A 21,724-nucleotide genomic window follows, 5' to 3' on the forward strand; every position below is an offset into this window, starting at 1 on the left:
CGGAGTGAGCCACGCCTGATAATGTATGAGTGCTTTGAATGAAAATTTTGAGAAAAGTAAAAGTATGTATAGATTTTTGTAAGTATTCAAATGTTCGCACATACGTAAAATATGAATATGACGAAAATTTGTAAATAAGTATGTTAATATATAGTTGTCCTACGAAAAAGCGCCTCGTTTCCTCAATAAATTAATATTGTCGCGAGGTTTACAGCTGACATAGCCACTAGTTCCTAGGTACCCTAGATGAATACCTAGACAGCTGTGTCTAGGTCAGACCTGTAAACAAGTCGGTCGCCAATAATATCAATGCACTTGTGACCCGAATCCGACCCGACGCGGATATCGGGCGGCGGCCGATTTGGGCGGGCGACGGTAAGGAACGGGGCTTAGCCCAGTGGCAAACGTTTGTAGAAAACGGGAAACACCAATCGAAAATTAAATATTTTACTAGATAACTAGTTTCATTACGTGAAGACTTTAAATTCGCATAAGTCGCTTTCGTAAAAACTAGTGCCTACGTCAATTGTTGGGATTATTTGTCAAGAGGACGGACCCCAGCAGGCCCCCATGAGCCGTGGCAGAATGCCGGGATAATGCGAGGAGGAACAAGTATCCTTGTACAGCGAGTTGCTAAATTGCATAGACATATAGGTACTTATATTATTATAAATGGAATTCATTTATTATGTGGACAGGCGACTTATGATGACTCTCCCTGAATACAACTATACATACGAACAAATATACATAGATAGGTATATATTTACTGCGTTTAGGCAAAAAAAAATACCTATAGTTAACTAGTAAATCAATTAATTATTGAGCAATTAGGTCATAACCTTAGTCTTAAATGAAATGCAAAAAGCCAGTTTTGCTCGCTAGTTAATTTATACAGTATATCGGCGCGATTCGGGAAATGAAATAGATCTCTACTAGACCTCAACAAGTTACGATATGGATAATTTAACGATATTTGTAAGATAGATATGTCAAATTTGACGTTTCCGCGATTCTGGAGGTCCTCTTGAACGATTTCGACAAGTTATGACTTAGATATCCAAGTCAGATCTAGTCGATATCTATTGTAAATCTAGTTGATCTCTATATCGTTTCTAGATCTTGTGATTATCTCGTTTCCCGAATACGCGTGTATTATTGAAGTTGAAGACATCGATATCTGACTTGGACCACGAGCAATCATTTATTATGGGCATTTCAAATAGGCACAAAAATAGAATGTACAGACTGGCGGGGTCAAACCTTCCGAAATAGCTCTCCAAATTAAGGCTGCCTTCAATTTATAGCTCGCAACTGGGGCGGCCTGATTAGGCATCACCGGCAACGTTCACTGCCCGGAATTGGACAAAGTCATTAGGATAAGGTGACCTGCCTGTTGAGTCAGTTTCAATAAATTAATAGTGAAGAATTTTGCAGAGATTCCCTTAAACTACGAGTAATTTCTGTTTCTTAAGACACAAAATGATTAGATGTGGTAAATCTTTAGTAAGTACCTCGCGTCAAAAGTATCTTTCATTCTTTAACAACTCAATAAAAAGAGATATAATTATCTTCACATGTAGTTAGAATAATTTAAACGGTAATATCTAGTTACTTTGACCGCCAACAATAGAGATATATCTCTTTTTGTACGAGTATTCGAGGGAGGCAGATACTTTTCATCCGCGACTACCTACATATGCTAACTGTATTAGGTACATGTAAGAGTTAACTTTACTTTTTATAGGTGTTTGTTTACTTAGCGCGGTGAATGAAAACTGTCTGACTTCTGACATTTAGCGGGTTCGGGGGCCGTGGCCGAGCGGGGGCGGACCCCATTGTATTCCAATTAGCCAAAATATCGGCGGGCCGCTCCAAATTCTAACTATGCCGGGGCAATAGTTATAAACGGCTTTATAAAAACTTTTTTTAAGTGAAACTTTTATTTTAGTATTGCATCTATGTCTTTTTGTATTTGAATATTATGACATAATGTGTGTATTGTGGCAAACAAATAAACAGATTATCTATCTATCTTTTATTAAGTACTACAAAAAAGCTGTTGCAAATTGAAACGTTTTACTGCAGGAAGGTTTGTAAACGACTTTTAAATAGTGGTTTTTGCTGTATTTGCACCACACTTTAATAAATAGGGCTGTTCTCAGGGCTGTCTTAAATTATGCTGGGGCCCCTGGGCACATAAGAATTTGGGGCCCTTTTGGAAAGTGAAGAAAGCGAATTAAACTAACATTTTCTACTATGATCTTCTTTTTATTATGTAGTAGGTAACCAAATATACTGTTACTGTCCGTCCTTCGGGCCCCATCCCCCCTGAGGATGGGGGCCCTGGGCACGGGCCCCGTGTGCCCTTATGATCAAGACAGTACCGGCTGTTCCATATTGAAATACGCTGCGTGTTCGCCCACACGCCATCACTGCGAGTTTCATCTCCCATCGGCCTTGAGAGGCTGACTCACCGAGCTAAAGCCAAACGTACAAAGGCATTAAGAGTATATGCAACTTATAGGTGCTTACGACATTTTGACGTGGGCGACACGGTGGCGCCGGCAAACGCCTATAAAACAAGCCTTAATGGGAATCTCTACATAAACTTAATGCTGGCATATGATGAGAATGAAGAACTTAATAGCAAAAATGTATCAAACTGTTATGAATAATCACCTATTTTACAGAAAATATAGAAAAAAATACATATTTTAACGTTATCTTCGGTTACCGCGTTATATTTTTAACGTTTATTTTCTTGAACAAAAAATAGAAATAAAACATCTGAAGGATAGATCTGGGGCCCTAGTGAAAAAGGGTACAAGTCTCGCACAGCTTAGGTGTAAAAAGGCATAAGTGTTACGTGGGACTTACGCCCTTTTACATCCGCGCTGCACGAGACTTGTACCTTTATTCACTAGGGCCAAAGGATTATAACCATACGTCGCAATCGAGCTAGCAAAACCGTAGCAGTTGCACATTAAGGTTGACGCATATATACGTATTTACTAAGTCAAATACAAAAACTATGTTTTAAATTAATTATTTAAGATCTGTTTGCGTGTGATTACGCTAAATAAGGTATTTACATCCTTGTGCTATACACACATCATTACGTTATAAGCAGGTAGAATTTATTTTGAACTTCAAATTAAGGGTAAACAAATTGAGATCAAATAAACAAAAATTTAAAGAAGTCATTTAGTAATTTACTTTCCTGAAACACAAATTTAACATTAAAATTTAAAAAATAGTGACTATGTTATCATGAGTCATGATGATGATTCATGACATATGAACGCTAACCTTTACATTCAACTGTCATTTGCTACGGTTTTGCTAGCTCGATTGCGAGGTATGGTTATAACCCATCATAAGGGTGCAATCATATGCATTGTTCTTAATGTGACCGTGGCTTTATGTGCAATCCAACAACCCAGTGTGATTGTACCTTACCGACCGTTACGTGTTGGGTAAACAAATTGAAATGAACAAAATCTGCTTTCGTTCCAAAACTCAAATGCCTGGTACATCTGCATGCTTCTATTTTACAGTATGAACCAAATACTGTACAAAAACACTTTTCTCTTTGCAATATGCTTCACGTATGATCAGTTACTTGTGTTAATTATGGTAAAAGTAAGCTATGACTCTTAGCTGACTATCAATACACCTTATTATCTTGCAATACAGTTCACAATCGATCAACTTGTGTACAAGCGAGGCTCCCAGGCGTATTCGAATTTTAATTATTCGATCTGTTTCCGAAACATTTTTAGTTGAATAAATCTCACTTTTGACAATCAGCCGTATTCGAACAATGAGATATGTCAAATACTAGATATTGAAACGATATGGATTAGATATGTCAGTGTCAAACAAGTGTCAAAAGTGACGTTTTTGTTTGAAGAAATGTCAATTTTGACCCTTGTTTGACACTTACATATCTAATCCATATCGTTTCAATATCTAGTATTTGACGTTCGAATACGGCTGACAGATAGATCAGTCTCATGTCGGAAAACAGATCGAGTAACTAAAATTCGAACACGCCTATTCGTAGCGCTGAAAGGCTACCGCGTAGCGGGGCGGCGCGTAGCAACGCCGCAGTGGCAATGCCCTCGTAGCTGCATGCTACGCGGCCCCGCTACGCTGCGTAGGGGTTACAAAGACAGGGTTGTTTTTCTTCATTTAGCGAACTGCAAGATGGTAGGTCATTCTAGGGTTTTATTGGTTACATTCATAAAAAGAAATAATTAAACGGAGAGGCCATTAAAATATTCAAAATAATTGACAATACAAAATTACACACATACATATATAAAAAAAAAGATAGATAATCCAATTCTTAAAAACACACCTCTCCTAATTAATCTTACAGATACACGGCACACAAAAATATATCTTAATGTGGTTTGGGGAGGGTAGTGCGGTATTAAATTGGTTTATCTCAAATTAACACTTCAATGTTTAAATAATTCCATGGAGGTGTTCACATCAGATTTTTCGGATACGCTTGCTCCGGTATTCATATCAAAAAATAATCATAATATGTTTTATTTATAGACCTTTAATTATTATATTTTTATGCGCACTTGATTAATGCACTCCACAAAATTTTTGTATTCTAATATTTCCCGTAGAAATATGTCGAAATATAAAATATCCTGCCCAAAACATTCTATGCCAGCATTCTTGATACACATAGTTAGGTACTATACGTATAATAATAAGTAGAAGGAAAAATCCTACGGCCAAATCCAGACACAACTACCCATAGTCCGAACACTGTTTTAATAATAAATTCTCCTAAACTCAACACAACCTTTAATACAACTAGCCAAGCGAAAATCAACCTTTCAGCCTTAAAATAAGGTATAAATAAAATAAAATAACGATCCGCAACATTAAACATATTTAAAATTAAACCCGCGCCGATAGAAAAGCAACTGTAATACGTGAACAATAAAACTCATAACAGCCGGGCTCGGACATGATTGGCGCGACGGTATCTCGTTTGCCAGATAGACTACCTGTCCCTCTTTAATTAATACAGTTAGAAAAAGACGCTCCTTTGCTAGGTCTACGGTTGCCGCTGTAAATTTGTAATAGACATGCGGTATACGGGAACGCTCTGATCGCGACAGTTCTGATTTGAGCCTTGTTGGTGTAGTGTTAAGGTTGTGTTTGGGTTGTGTTGTTTTGACAGGAGCGCGCATGCGCGGAGCTGGATCGATGGCTGACCTACATGCGGCAGACGGCTCCGGGTGAAAGCGGCAGGCCAAATGTTGTCGTCGCTCGGCCAGTGAGGGGGATTCGGGCGACGGGTCGAACCAGTCAGCGAGATCGGTGGCGATCAGGGAGTAGCGATTAGCGAGTATTTTCTTCTCATGCGAGTGTTTTCACATGCTTTTGTTTAATGAATGAAAAATTAATTTATGGGATAATTTTTTATACCTTTCTACAAAAAAACAGATTTATGGACGCAAAACGGGAATTATTTTAAACATTTTCATTTGGCCACTAGGTGTTTTGCCCTTCAAAACTGCAGTATTGTTATTATAATGGAAGGAGGATCGTTGGTAAAGTAAGGCACGAAGAATTTCGTACATTGACGCGCCTGTTTTTATCTTTATCGCACGCGTCACACGCGTGTAATTATATTATTGCTGTCCTGCCCATGATGCCGGCGCTCAATGCCACTGTACGAGTGGGACAGCAATATATGCGCGTGCGATAGACATAGGCACGGGCGGGTTAATGTACGAAATTCTTCGTGCTTACCGTCCTTACTTTACCTAAACTGGGAAGACTCGCCTGACTCTCACTATGTAAGCGATCGCAACAACACTCGGCTAGTGTCGACGACACAAATACCCGCGTGACCTCACACTACGGTCACGGCGACCCCGATGCCAAACGAAAACCAACCTTAACACAACGACGCAGGTTCTACAATAACTGCATTACTACCGTTGTCTTGTTTCTATAACTACGACATTCGAAATTCAACCGCAAAGTTTTGTAATAAGGTGTACTTTGGAATGATAAGTGAAATGGTGTTAGTGCGTTTAGGAATGAGCAGTTTTTCGGATCCTGTAGTACAGTAGAGAGTACTTCTACAGGGATAGTTTTGCGCGAAAGATGTTTGCTTTCTCAAACATTTTGCAACTGATTACCTACTGACAGATGATAAGTGAAAACTATGTTACTTAACCCGTGGAGCGCCCCAGAACTACTATTAAAATACTACTATTATTATTGAATTATTACTCCTTACAAATTTATATTATTTTTAATATGTCTAATTGTACAATAAAGAGTTTACTACTAATTACCGTAGTATGGAACTCCTATACTAATTATGTATCACATCCACAAAACAAAGAAGAGCGCGGCGCGCTCATTCATTCTTCCGTGATAGCGGAAGCAGTTATAAAGTTGACCCAAAAATTTTTTATTAAGCTATGAGCTTCATCACATATGTTCCTTGAGTAATTCTAAGCATTTCAAGCCTGGGAGCCAATAAGAAATGTGTGTCTACTCGGATTTGTAATGGATTCAAACTTTCAACCCCTTTTTAACCCTGTTAGGGGATGAATTTTACAAAACGCTGAAATTACTTTTCCTGTCTTTTAATAATATCCCCAAATACAAAGATTCAAGTCCCGCGTTCGAAATTTTTTTTGATATCCATACAAACTTACAACTCCTTTTTCACCACCTTAGGGGATGAATTTTCAAAAACGCTGAAATTAGTTTTCTTGTATTTTAATAATATATCGTTTTACGAAGTTTCAAATTCCTAGCTTAAAATAAAACTTGAACCCCATACAAACTTTCATCCCCTTTTTAACCCCCTTAGGGGTTGAATTTCTCAAAATCGCTTCTTATCTCTTGTACACTTTATAAATGTAATCTAGTGTGCAAATTTCAACTTTCTATCTTTTGTAGTTTCGGCTCCGCGTAGCAAAAATCTCCAACCAAATTTTTCACCTTTTTACGTTTTTCTTGTAAAATTACTATGAAATTGAAAAAACAAATATCAGCAATGAATTCTACGTCTTTGGTTTATACGAAAATGATACCAAACTTGCCCTAGTACCCACCAGGATCAGAGTAGATTTTTTTTAAAGATGACGGATGGCGGCCGTCTTTGTACACCACCCTCCCCCCCACTTCAGGCTAGAAATGCTTAGAATTACTCAAATATCAGATGTGATGAAGCTCATAGCTTAATAAAAAATTTTTGGGTCATGTATGGCAGCGTTACATAACTGACTCCAGTATGATCACATCACACGCGTGACAGTAGGCCGCTCCACGGGTTAATACATATTTACATACCTACCAAATCCAAAGTCATATTAATTGGTATTTAATAGAGTTAGATATCGTAAAATAGCTCATCATGCCAAACAATGCATGGGTTAAGTAATAAACAACTACAATAATAAAAACATAAACATCTTATAAAAACACAAACAAACACCAACAGAAATCGGAACTAAATAAGCGAGTCTAGTTTTTTTTCTGATTCAAGCTTCGACTGAGCCTGAAAAACGGAGTCATTAACAGAGTCCATAATATCGAGTCTTAAACAACGCTATAGTTCGTTTTTTTAGCATTAAAAATAAGGTAAACAATCTTGACGTGTCTTTTAATTGAATAACACATTTTAAAAGTAAGTTACGGCAAATATGTAACAATTATTATGAATCTACGATCATTTATATTCTTCTGCTTTCATTAGCAATAGTTATTGGTTCATAAAAAGCGTTTTTCAATTAAAAGACATGTCAAGATCGCTTACCTTATTTCAAGTTATATCTAAAGGCCTGTGCACACCGGCTGCGTGTGCGTGACGTGTACGTACGCGTGCGGCGTTGTAGTATACATACTCTTATGAAAGACGACACACCGCTTGCGTGACGTGTGCGTGTGCGGCTCCAACATTTTAGCGCACGCACACGCGCACGTCACGCACACGCAAGCCGGTGTGGCTCGGCCTTAAGAGTGACATTCCATTTCCAACTGCAGCTGCAATACTGTTCATTTTACTATGGAAACGCGTCGCTGTCATTGTCAATTTCCATAGTAAAATGAACAGTATTGCAGCTGCAGTTGGAAATGGAATGTCACTTTAAAGGTGACAGTCTATTTCCAACGACAGCTGCATTACTATTCATTTTACTATGGAAATTGACAATGACAGCGACGCGTTCAGTAGGTACCGGTAGTGCAGCTGCGGTTAGAAATGGAATGTTACCATTATCCTAAAAAAACGAACTATAGGATTGCTTGCTTACACACGTATGTAATCTGCCCGATTCTAACTTTAATATACGTCAAATATTACGGCTAGATACGATATGGATTAGATATGTCAGTCGCAAAAGTGACGTTTTTGTTTGAAGAAACGTCACATTTGAAACTGACATATCTAATCAATATCGTATCTAGCCGCAATATTTGACGTATCTCAAAGTACGAATCGGGCCGACTGTAATTTACAGAACAAGTATACGATTAAACAAAAAAAAAAAACGGGTTGCACTCCGGGAGTGCCGACCGAACTCAATGATTAGTCCAAAATGTCTGCAGCACTATGTATAATTGACCCATCCTCCTTTCTATTGAAAAACTTTAATAGTTCCGAAATTGCTGGCCAGTGAGCTTAAATTTGTAGCGTTAATTGTTTAAAATTTGAATAGAAATTGTAAAGTTACCTTGCAGACCGCGCATCTATTTGGTCATGATATTTTGAGTTTTATTCACCAGTACTAGAGTTCACTTTTATTTGCGATTTCATCAAGATGTAGCTTTATTGAATTATATTTGAGTGATATAAAGCAGTGGTGGCCGAGTGGATATGACGTCTGACTTTCAATCCGGAGGTCGCGGGTTCAAATCCTGGCTCGTACCAATGAGTTCAGCAGCTTTTCGGTGAAGGAAAACATCGTGAGGAAACCTGCATACATCTGCGAAGAAATTCAAAGGTGTATGTGAAGTCCCCAATCCGCATTGGGCTAGCGTGGGGACTATAGCCCAAGCCCTCTCGCGCATGAGAGGAGGCCTGTGCTCAGCAGTGGGACGGTTATAGGCTGAGATGATGATGATGAATGATGATATAAAGAATGTAACTGTGAGATCCTCGTATTTCAGCCCGTTCAAGATTAGAACATTGAGCTTTATTGATTAATATAAAAGTCCAGTTTTAAATAATTGACCTGCTTAGGATACGTTATGACTAAAGTTCTTTGGTGAATAACATTGTCCGTGACACATGACGTCAGCGTTACGTTACGCGTTACGCTGTATCGAGTTTATCATTTTTTCCCCACCTCAAAAAGTGCTCAGCGCCGCTAAAGAAGTTTTCACTTCAATAACTAGTAATAATGACTAGGGTCGGACTAAGCTAAATCTGCATGGCATTTACTATCACAAAGTATGGCCATGTCATTAATGTTAAATTTTTATGAAAATATGACGGTTATAATGACACTCCCTCAAAATAGGGGGAGGGAGGGTAAACAAGACCAAGTGCGGGTAGTTCGAAAAACTCGCGCGGCTAGAAGATGTTGATGTCAACTTAAGCCAGTCTTCTCCGAGACCACCAAGAGACCACGGGGACCACGCCGTCCTCGAAACGTCGGAGGTAAATCTTAAAACTTAAATACGCGTTAAGTCCCGTTGTGTAGTTTCATAAAATAGAGGGTGTTAAATAGAGGGTGTTAGAAAACATAAGCCATTACGCCAAGAAACTTGATAAGCACATTATTTTACGATCATAATTATGTAGGTACCTAGATAAATGTCGTGGCTATTATGTGGGTGTCTCACGGCCTTAATAGGGTGCGACAGGGATGGCATCGTCTCGTGGGCAGCGGCCGTAATCAAGTGCTGGGTTGGGCGGGAGTGATAGCGTATTTCGATATGCAATAGGGATGATGACACATGTTGAATTTTATAATTATAATCTAATAAAATAGATTTTATAATTGTAATCTAATGAAATAGATTATAATTATAAAATTCAACAGGAGTAATTTGTCACACTACTTTGGAAACAATAAAAAAGAATGGATAAATAATACAACAAAAAATCTAAATTCAAGTTTTAAGATTTTCCCGGCAATCAAAAAACACAAAGAAGTTGAGATAATGTTTACTGTGATTTAAATTAGGGATAAAAAATATAATTGGAAAAGCTTGAGGGTTTATTTTTGAGTTACGGATAATTCTGCGTTGAATGTAAATGGTGTAAATTAAGAATAAGAAAAAATGCGAATAGAAATTATGCTACAGGTAAATTATGATTTTGGGAAAATGATCTAACCACTAGATCTGATTAGACAATCGGTATCTATGCAGCATGAGTATTTATACAGATAAATTGTACTCCGTGAACTATGTACACCATTTTATATAAAAATTCTGCCCTTAGGCCAGAGCTACCCTGTAAACAGCGAAAACCTTGTAGGTACCTAATACACGCCACCAGTAGAACCCCACCCAAAAATATACTGACTGGCAAGACCTTCAGAACATCTCGTATCTCAAGTGCGCACTCTATGCACTCGAGTCAAGGTCCAAAACAGCTTGAGGGCCGCTCAGATATTCCAGTATCAAGTTTGTTTTTCAGCGGATCGCGGGTTCATTAGCGTAAGGCGTTTAGAAAACGGCTCGTCAACATGCAGTGTTGAGGTAGGTACTAGTGTAATAATTGAATGCTGATGAACACTATTAATATACCTAAAATATAAAATTTAAATACTTGAACGGCCTCCTAGTCTAAAGCCGACCATTGACTAACAGGCCGCCGGACGGTATCGGCCTGACAGTTAGAACAAAAATTTGACAGCTCCGAACAACTGACCGGCCGATATCGTCCGGCGGACTGTTAGTCAGTGGTCGGCTTAATTCACTAAAGGGGCCCACTGATTAACAGTCAGCCGGACGGTATCGGCCTGTCAGTTAGAACAAAACTTTGACAGTTCCGAACAACTGGCAGGCCGATAACGTCCAGCGGACTGTTAATCAATGGGCCTCTTAACTAAGCAGGCACTACACTACCGTACCTGCGAAGCAGGGACCTCCTGCTTAAGTTTAAGTTCTTGTTAGACTTCTATAGTTCTCCTAGTTCGTTGTTTCTACAAGACTGATTTTAAGTACCTACCCAAGTACTAAAATTACGGATACCTTGGCCAGACAATTTAGTGAGAAACAGGGATAAAACTAGAATTGAGTAACAATCGATCGAGCCTCGAGCAAGTCCTAGCAAGCCTGACTTCTCGGAATGGGGGAGACTCCACGTGTTCCTCCAACGTGTACTACACAGTTTAAAAATAATCACTACTCGTGGCAGCAATTTTCATAGAAATTACACGACTTAACCTTGACAAAGTAACTTTCTTTCGAAGAAATTACACACACATTAAACATGAACAGTACCTAAGCATCAAAAGTAGCGGATCCAAACTATGCGTCAAAATTATCTACCTTTTTCTAATAGCGAAACGAAAGGACATATTATGTCTCTATTCCATGTGATCTGAGACAACTACCTATTGCTTTACTACCCCTGCCTGCAGCTGTCGTGAATTAACACCGTCGTTTCCAACATTTCACTTACCCCCCTCGATGCATTGATTTTGTATTCAGTTACGGCTTTACGGGGTCTGATGATAAATTATAATTGATAATCATTTACTTAGAATTTTCCTATAATTCGAATGTATATTAATATCTTTATAATCTAAGCCAAATTTCCGTCTTCATAATTATGTTGATATAGCGAACGTTAATATATAAAAGTTATTAATATAATGATCAGACAAATAATACAACTAAGGCTTACAATTAAAAATTAAAACTATAAATTTAAGAAAACAAACCGCTCCCTGCCGTTCCCGGTGCAAAGGTGCCCATGATGCTCGCAGCATTTCCACGCTGGATCACCACGGACAGCCTTTCCTTTCTTTATAATGTAATATTGTTTATATCACGTTTAGTGTCCCAATGTATCATAAACAACAAAGAAACATCAAAATAAGCTGTAAATAGCTTGGCAATGAGTATGAGTACGGCGATGTCGCTGATGATTGGTCGATAAATGTCTGACATCTACGATCTCATTTCATGGCATATAATGATTAATTGATTAGTATACCTAATCTTTGAATATGATAAGTATAAAATATTGTTATAAGCACGGTTATACCTTAGGTGCAAAACTGTCCCAATAGTAGCATCTTAGTAGAATGTGAAGAAGTGGATGTCGATCGAGGAGAGGGGCACATGATTAATACATACCAGAACTATTTATAATTTCCTACAAATCAGCCTTACATATGATATACTTAGAATTTACGGTTATTTTGTAATTTAGAATCGAAAAGTAGAAAAAAACACATTTTTATTTTTTCGAATATTTCTAGTTCCTCTTATGGAAACTCCAAATAGGGAACCATACATAATTAAGAATTAATTAAGAAATTCTGCAAAATTAATCATGTGCCCCTCTCTTCGATCGACATCCACTTCTCCACCTTCTACTAAGATGCTACTATTGGGACAGTTTTGCACCTAAGTGTAAGTAGGTACCTACTCTTTTTCTATTTTGTTCTATTCTGTTTTACTTTTCAGTTTTTATTTTTTATTTAGGACGCCTTTAAAACCGGTACCTCACAAAACTTACTTATTTACTTACCTGTCAAGCCAAGGGGCTGGCGCGATAACTCATAATGAGTCTTGGCTTGGCCTCCAACACAAGAGCACGCCACTTTGCTCGCTCCAGAGCGGGATCACGCATCACACCCGCTTTCACCGACGCCGAGCTCACGGATATCTGTCTCTATACGCCCAAATATATTTAGGATGACGAACAGGACGGCATCGAGTTGGTCTACCCAAGTAGGCGCATTTGGCTGCCCGATCTTCACCCATCCTTTGGAGGGCACGACTTCTAATAGATAAGGCATATATGCTGAGCGGGGTCCATTTTGGTGTAGGTATGGTAGGTATATTTACTTGTGATTTTTTGTTTTTTCATTGTTTTTACGTCTAATAAATATTCTTCTATCCTATTATTTTCTTTTTCCAGCTTGGGGCTTAAAATAAAAATTATAACTTGCCACGAACAATTCAACACTTCTCGCAAATAAACAGGGCATTACCGTGCTTCACCCTACAGTTAATACACGCTCTCTATCAAAGGTAAGTTTACCCGAACATGCTCAAACTTAAAAGTAAAATGCCCAAATAGTAACGTCACGCCATTACTAATTCCCCAAACAGCGTGTAGGCGGGAATTTTTAATGGTTTCCATGGAATTTAGACTGTTTTCAGGCGACGTTGCGTGCCGCGTCACTTCCGCCCGGATCCGGCCACGCTGGCCGTTGTTCCGGTCGCTGGTAATGCAGCAGGCGATTCATGAAAGCTAATCAGAAGCATTCTCTTTTAAAATTTCAATTTGATTTAAGGAGCTTGTGGAGGAGACGCTGTGTGAGAGATGATATGAAACGAACGGAAATGAATGATGAGATGACAAGAACTTGCATACAATACAACATTTTTCGATACTTTACTAACTAATACAGAGTACTTTTACAACGAATTCAGTCGATCAAGACGCATACAACTGTCTAAATGAGGCTTTTTATTAGTCAAAAATAGTTGGGTGGGTACCTATATAAATTAAATTTAGTAGTAGTATTTAATAGAAACAGTAAAACACAAATTATTAATTATTGTACAAAAAGAAACATAAAACATGAAAAAACACACATCATCTGTACAAAGGCGAACTTATCCCTTGCAGGGATCTCTTCCAGTTAACCTCTGAACAGTTGAGGGAGAATTGGAGAACGGTGTAGAAGAAGAATCACGGGTAGTAGTATTGATATATGCCTAAATTCAATAAAAATGACGACTGTGTCTGTGTTAGTTTCGTGAGGCCTCAGTTATTGATAATGAGGTATGAGTATTGGGCACTTAGGTTGTCAACTACTACTACTTAACTATTATTTTAGGTACTTAACTATTATTTAGACGCGAATTGGTGTCATTATCCATTTGAACATGGTCACACGTACGCGAGGGCTCAAGGTCAAAGACTACCGGATCCTTTAATTTAGGTACCTACTACATTTTGGGCTATGACTAGGTATAGGTACCTACCTATATTTTTTATGTCAAAACATGATTAATAGCTGTAATTTGTACCAATAAGTAGGTACTAATTATTCTTGATAATTCCACAACACATAACAGATTGAGATTGTTTGGAACAGATACAAATTGAAACATTATTCTGTTCCAAACAATCTCAATCTGTAATCTCATCAAAACTATATACCTAAACGCAATTAGAGAAATAAATAGTTAAAACCATTTGACTGTAAAATAAAAGCAATTACTTAAAAAACCATAACAAAATATTTAATGTCATGAAATGTAATGCAACTAAAATACCCTACGGAAATGTCAATGACAACAAAATCAACCTAAAATCTTGCAAATAATCACTGAAGGTACCGACAAGGCAGGTCAAACACGAGAGTTCAACGATCGCGTAATCGTAATCACATTCAAATCGTTGTTTAGCAATATTAAAAACATTACATTACTGTATTTCAATTTCAATTTTGACATTTGAATCTGAATATCTTTTCAATACAGAATACCTTCAACGTTGCTAAGATAAATGTTAATCATGCGAATGAGTTTTAGCTGTCAACTGAGGAAATCTGTCACGAGACGGTGTTTTAGCCAAAACGCCTAAACTTAATGTAAAATTAACACAATACTTCACTCACCCGTCTCCTCCCCAGCTTGTAAAGGCGCTGCCGCCTTATCCTGTCCATTGTCATAAGCACATGTTACACTTTAGATCACTAATTATGCATTATATTAGTGTTTTGGGGCGACGGCGCGGAGCTGCGCGCTAAAAATACTGACTCACGCGCACCCGTCGCTGCTTCCCGTACGATCTGGGGGACTACCACGAACAAACATTCGACAATCGACTATCTTCATCTCTAACACACTTGCGTCAATAGATAGAGAAGTAGGAAGATTTTAGAATTTTGACGTTCGCGGTCGCTTCCTGGCATTCCCGTCTTACCGTCTAAAACCAATTTATTTGCAGCCTTGACTTCCGTGGCAGCTATGCGTAATCAAAGAGCGTTATTATACTGGTTACGTCTGGTAATATGTAAAGGCTAGCAGCCATTGGAATGACCTTTGGCGTATTCCCAATTCTCAACCAGTCTGAGGCGTGACCAAGACCGGAGTTAACTACAATCACGAATGTTTGCGGATCTCCCGGCTATATTTTACCTGGTTTTATTTAGGCGAGTGCTCGATAAGAAATGGGAATATGGTCAGATTTCTTTACTTCTATCCGCGTGCATTACGACCAGCGTCTTTACTTCGTCCAGAGCAGAGTGTTCTTAACTCATAATGAGTAAATACTATTACATTGATTTATGATTGTAAATCAATGTAATAGTAGTCTTCTTGAGGCGAATGCTTAGTTAGTGATGAACATAACAGTTGTGGATAATTATGCTCTTCTGTAAATTGTCAGCAAAGTATGTAAAAGTTAACTGATCAATTTTAATACACTATACAATATTATTTATTGAGTTGTAGCCACACAGATTTACTTATGCGACTGAGGGTAGTCCGAAAGTCTGGACCTGCAGCTTGGGGTTTCTGAATACCTCTCTTTCTATTATTTTGAGAAATAGTCTTGACTCAAATTTGGCATTAATTGAAAAAAAGTTGCTTTAAAAACTTATCCTTTTACCAAACGTTACGATTTACGACACTACTGCCCACACTTCCGCATTGCCCGTGGACTTGACTCTTGACACTGAATTCCTGAAAAACATCTAAATCTCGCAAAGACATGTGTCCGTACGTCTTGAGCTAATAGGACACTGTCCAGACCACATCTATTTAAAAACATTAGGTAAGTACTCGCAACTATTTGTCCAGTGTATTTTGACCCCAATATTTGAAGTAAGTATTATGACAGATTTATACTGGTTTTCCGACGAAGTGGACGTAAACTTTGTGAATCACAAAATTACAGATCAATGTCACACTATCCGGAACTGTTGGCGACACTCATCACTGCAGACACGGTATATAAAATGTCAAATAAACGAATATGAACCTTAATGTGATCTGGGAAGAGCTAAAGCATACGCAAAGCAGGGCAAAGTTATACGGTATACCACGTCCATCAAATTTCGATTTTATCTCGTACGAGTAAGAAACAGCGCGGGTGCGGTGACAATGTTGCTGGATTGTATGCAGAAAGCCGGTAGCAATCTAGCAATCTGTGAACTTATCGCTGAAAGGTATACCTAATCATTGGTAAAGTTTGGTTCGCACTATGGAAAATCATTTGTTTTCTACATTCAAATACAAAGTAATTTTTTTATATCACCAAGTTACAGGTCAGGCGATCAAGAGCAGGTCTAATCAAAATACATTAGGTGTTTCTATCAATGATATCATATCTGAAAATAAATTAGGTACTTAGGTACTTAGTAAAAACATGTTATCCCGTACCTATTTAAAACATACACTACAAAAAAAATATATCTGTATCCTGATTAGTTCCTAATAATGTAATAATGTTAACAAGGTTTTTAAAAAAAAAATATTCTTTTCCTTTATTCAACTAGGGTCGTAGGTTAGGATTTATTATTCTTATTCTTAGTTAGTAGGTTACGTAATATCAGGTAATATGTATTTCATATTATTTTATTATTATGAAAATGGTCTTGAGGAGTAAAGTGGGATCAAGGATTAATTTGAATTAGAAAAACAATAAAAATAGGTTTGCTAGGTATTTATAACAGCTCTCTTTTACATATTCTATCCTGCGTACATTTCATATTATAATCATTACAGATGATAAATTATACTTACCTAAAAGTTCCGTATACGAAACCCGCAAGGGAATAAACAAGCCAGTCTAAAATAGTTTACATAATACTACTAACGCCATCTGCTAGATGTAGGCTATACTACAGCATAATGGAACCAACTGAGTGCACTAGTCAAGTATGAGCGAACTCGATAGCAAAATGCTTTTAATGTTTGCCGCTAGACGGCGCTGAAATTAGAAACCTTGTATAGTTTGTCAAATTTATCATAGATGGCGCTATTAGTATGAGTCAGGACTCAGAGTTCTGAAAAAAAGTAGCTATGTACTTATAACCAAATAAAAAATATTTAAAATTAAATCTCAAATACGAAAATGCTTGCCCAATTCAATTCAATTCAATTATATTTAAAGAAATTAGAGTTTATTTATACATATTTTAACAGGCATAGGTACATACAGGGGATCGAAATATGTTTTTTGGTAATCTAAGTAAGTTATTCGTTTTGGAAACAGGCATAAGTTTTAGCCAATGTAAAAAGAAAACAAATTTCATTAATAAGATGAAGCTACATTCGTAGACCAAATCTGTACCTGCTGTATATAACAACGTCTGAAATAGACGGTTCGTTCACCCCCTGCGACACGAAGTTACTTATAAGTTCAACGAGTTCAATCACAGCTCGTCACCAATTACCTACTAACACTTTGGCATCCGTATCAATTTCAACCGTTCTGTGTGAAAGATCTGTAAACCGATTACAAATCCGTTTTTTGCAGCTTGCACAATTGATAGATACACATATACATAAGCATAAAACAGCATGCCCAAACTAAGCGTTGTTGTTTTTATAAACTTTTATTTAACTTTCAATGTGTGTTCAAGTTTCAAGTCAAATCTTGCCAGCTAAATTAGACCGTTATTCGATTGGACTAAAACTTTACATAAATAATAATATTAATATAGGATGGGTGACAATGTTTTTTTGTCAAATACTTACTTATCTACTTATAAGACTAAGGAATGAGCTTCCTGTTTTAGTTTTTAAATTAATTACGCAACATCTTGGCCCCATGTTGGGTCCCAAAATAACAAAAACAGGTAGGTACCTAATAGTAAGTATCATTGACTCAATGATTAATAATTATTAATAATTATCGTATAATTATCACAAAAAATCAACCTTGCCGATTTTCTAGCAATAAAATTATCGTGTCGTAAAGGTACCTAGGGCGTACATAATAAGGGTAATGTTTTTTGCAGGGGATTGTAAAAGTGCAGTCGGTGAACGCACACACGAAAATAATAAATTCCTAAAAGGTGTTTAACGAAACGTGGCAAAAGAGGAGGAAAATAAAATCCTTAGGTACTGGGGGCCTAGCCAAGATGACAATCGTACACCAACAACGCAAAAAGTAAAAATGTCAAGTGATTATTTCCATACATTATTTCAGTTTTGACGCTAGTTTTCTATCAACAATTGCTCGGCTTAGATTCCTTGCTGGAAAAATCCAACGAGTGCCACGCGACACTATTACTGTTTATTGTAGTCGTTCTATTTTAATGTAACTTTTATATCAGCTCGGAATAGTTGGTATTGCGCAAGCGACACCTAACGAAACTGAGTACCTTCGTCGACAAAGTTAACCAATCGCAAACCTTATTGAAACGATATAAAGTCTACTAAAGGTCAGTTAAAGTGTGTTGTTGTTTGTACAAACACACGAAAACTCCAGTTGGAACCTTGCCATATTATCCGATGAGTAAGATGTGATGTTTATGGTTCATTCATTGATTAGATGATAGGATCGCGTCAAATTTGTTTACTTGTGATATTTGAGTAGGATTGAGTCTTGTTTCAAGCGACGTCGGAAGCAGTATTTTTGTCTATTTGTTAGTCTAGTGGTAGTGAAACGCACCAGTTCACAGTAAGAAAATAAGCTTCAACATGGAGCACCTTAAAGTCATCTTTAGTATAAAAACAGAAACATTTTATTTAATTATTTTATGCCAATAACGAGAAACGTGACCGTATCTGGAAAGTTTATATTGAAACGTAAATAACGTTTGCAACTTACTAAGCACAAGCAGACTACTACATACTACATATTATGTTTCTTCCTAGGAAACACACCACAACTGCAAGCTTCAGTCCTACGAAGAAAACAACAGACCAAATAAACTTCATAATACCTAATATGACATTCAGTAGTAAAATAAGGGGCATTCTTCAGCCACTAACTGTCAAAAGGAACGACCATAACACGCACCCCCGAAAGATTATGGGGTTCATTATGACACGCATTATGATGATATGACAAGTTGTCGCTATTTAAAATGTATTAAAGTTACATGTGTCGATTCATATCAAAATATTTTTAGTCTACGCAAAATGGTAACAGAATTTGAATAGGTATATTTCAAATCAGTCTACAAAAGTTTTAGGTCTTGGGTATTTTTGATATTTACTTATACATATATCCAATACACGTGAAAAGAAAAAGTGGCCAATACCTTCAGTGCCCGGGGCTGGTATTGAACCATCCGAACCATCGTCTTTTGGGAGTTCACAAATTATCCAACATTTTGGTAGGTATGTATGAAACAAGAATGATAATCAGAAGAACTCTTAAGGTAAAATATATCACACACTACTTAAAAATAGTAGAAGGTATCATAAGTAAAATCAGCGTAAAGGACGACTCACGTTAGACCGGGCCGTGTCCGGGCCGGAGCTTCCAGAGCTTACTTTTCTATGACATGCCAGGCGATCACGTGATGCTTTCCATAGAAAACGATGCGCCGGAAGCTCCGGCCCGGACACGGTCCGGTCTAACGTGAGTCATCCTTAAAAGTAGCTGGAAAGCGTAAAATTAGCTGCAAAGCATTACTAAATCGTTCAACCACGTTATTTTCAAAATTTACAACCCCCACTCCCACGAACCCCCTCAGAGCCATGAAACTAGTACGTCGGGAAGTTAATTGCCCTATCATTCAATCGGGCAGTCGCAGTATCTGCTTCACACAATCCTGCGTGCCAAACTTGCCCCAAGACTCACGCAGTTATTTGCTGCCTTTGGAGAGGATAGTTACTGGGATACAGTTACTGGAATTACTCACGTTAATACTTGAGAAATTCAAAAATAAAGTAGGAAAATTGCATTTACTAAACGTTGGAACGTCAATTCGGAGGACTTTTTAAGCTTCATTCTAGCAGCATTCACATGACATGACCGCTCCGCCAGTTGCAGCGACTGAGCAAGGCGCAGAAGAAACACACGCACACACACACACATTTAGTACACAGTTGATAAGTAAACTTCCAGTAGACTGTTAAGTACGTGGACTTGTCAGTTTCATGTGTTTAGTCCTGGCTCGGGCGTGATAATTTTTAAAACATGGCATTTAATATTAAGAGCGTACGTGAGGCGCTACGTGCTACAAAGTTTTCACGCAAAGTAAGTAGACAGACAAGTAAATAGACACATAGAATCGCTCGCTTAAGCCATATAACGCGTAATATAAGGCACTAGCAGGCCTAGCCTAGTGCGGGGACTCCTGGCATCTCCGAATGTCAAGTTAGTTATGCACAACTCTTACCAGAAACTCGTGTTGTTACCACTGTATTCTTTCTGTGCAATAAAATATTTTTTACTTTACTTTACAAAAGGCGCTAAAGAAGCTAGCAAGTCTCGCAGTTAAGGCAAGTAGACATGCAAGTAAACTCGCTCGTTCAAATTGCTCACTTAAGCTATATAATGCGTAAAACATGGCACTAGCAAGCAATTAAGGGCGCACGCGAGGCGCCGACGTCCCCGCGCCCTAATAGCGAGTGTCTTGACGCGAATTACCCACTTCCCAATCTGGTGGCTTGACTTAATGCTCGTAGAAAGAGGGGGTTATATGTCATGCTATGATTTCAGTGTATTTTTTGGGTCCGCGCCCTAATAGCGAGCATCCTGACGCGAATTACCTGCTGCCCAAATTGGTGGCTCAGCTTAATGCCCGCGGAAAGAGTGGGTTACATGACATACTCGTATGACATACTATTTATGTTTGCAACGTTTTTTCAGGGTTACATTATGTGTCAACGATGAATATGATAGTGTACTTGTCATCGTATGAAATAAAATGAATATAAATTGCTCAACTATATAAATGTTACTACAGAAATATTACCACACTCAAAAGAAATTTCCATGTTCAGGTTAAGGAATCATGTGAATCATATGACTAATATTAGGTAGGTACACTACTTACATTGAAAAAGTAAGTATGTAGTATAGGAATAAGTTTTTATTTTATAAAACCATAAACATAATTAATAACAAACTTAGAATAAAATTATAAAACTACCTAAAAAACTAAAACTAATACCTAAATATATATATAACATCGGAATAAGTTAACATCCAAAATATAGAGTAAGGCACGTATTTTGAATAATTCTCCATTTTATCCAATCGATAAGCAGGTGGTAGTGCTGCTTGTCTTTGAAATTTCAAATAAAAAAATAATAACTTTTATTAAGCACTGAGATAATTAAAAATCTACATGTACTGTTTTATACTATCTCGCAAGAGATTCGCGATAAAATTTAAGATCCTCTAATACAAAATGTTAACTCGTCTATATAAAACCACTCCAAAAGTAATTCACATACTCAGAAAACATGACATTAGAGGCAGTAAAACAGCGATTACATTACTAGGTCCACAATACTGGCTGCAAGCACGCGAAACTACCCCAAATGTTCCTACGCAAGTGCTCTATCGATTCCCCGAACAGAACTATCCTTCTCGTACAAAACA

General features: G+C 37.6%; 1 protein-coding gene across 15 annotated transcripts in view; it reads right to left on the reverse strand.

The window, feature by feature from the left end:
- The window catches only part of LOC134664065 (voltage-dependent L-type calcium channel subunit beta-2), a 201,296-nt gene that overhangs the window by 38,038 nt on the left and 141,534 nt on the right, over positions 1-21,724 (reverse strand). The window contains exon 1 of one of the 15 annotated variants that reach the window (XM_063520653.1): positions 14,826-14,986. The exons of the other annotated variants lie outside the window; for them this stretch is intronic. Coding sequence (XP_063376723.1) covers positions 14,826-14,879 — 54 coding nt within the window. The 5' untranslated portion in view covers positions 14,880-14,986. Of the gene's footprint in view, positions 1-14,825; positions 14,987-21,724 lie in introns of those variants that run through there. 15 annotated transcript variants of the gene reach the window in all.

The sequence above is a fragment of the Cydia fagiglandana genome, chromosome 4 (genome assembly GCF_963556715.1).
Source record: "Cydia fagiglandana chromosome 4, ilCydFagi1.1, whole genome shotgun sequence".
Taxonomy (NCBI): Eukaryota; Metazoa; Arthropoda; class Insecta; order Lepidoptera; family Tortricidae; genus Cydia; species Cydia fagiglandana.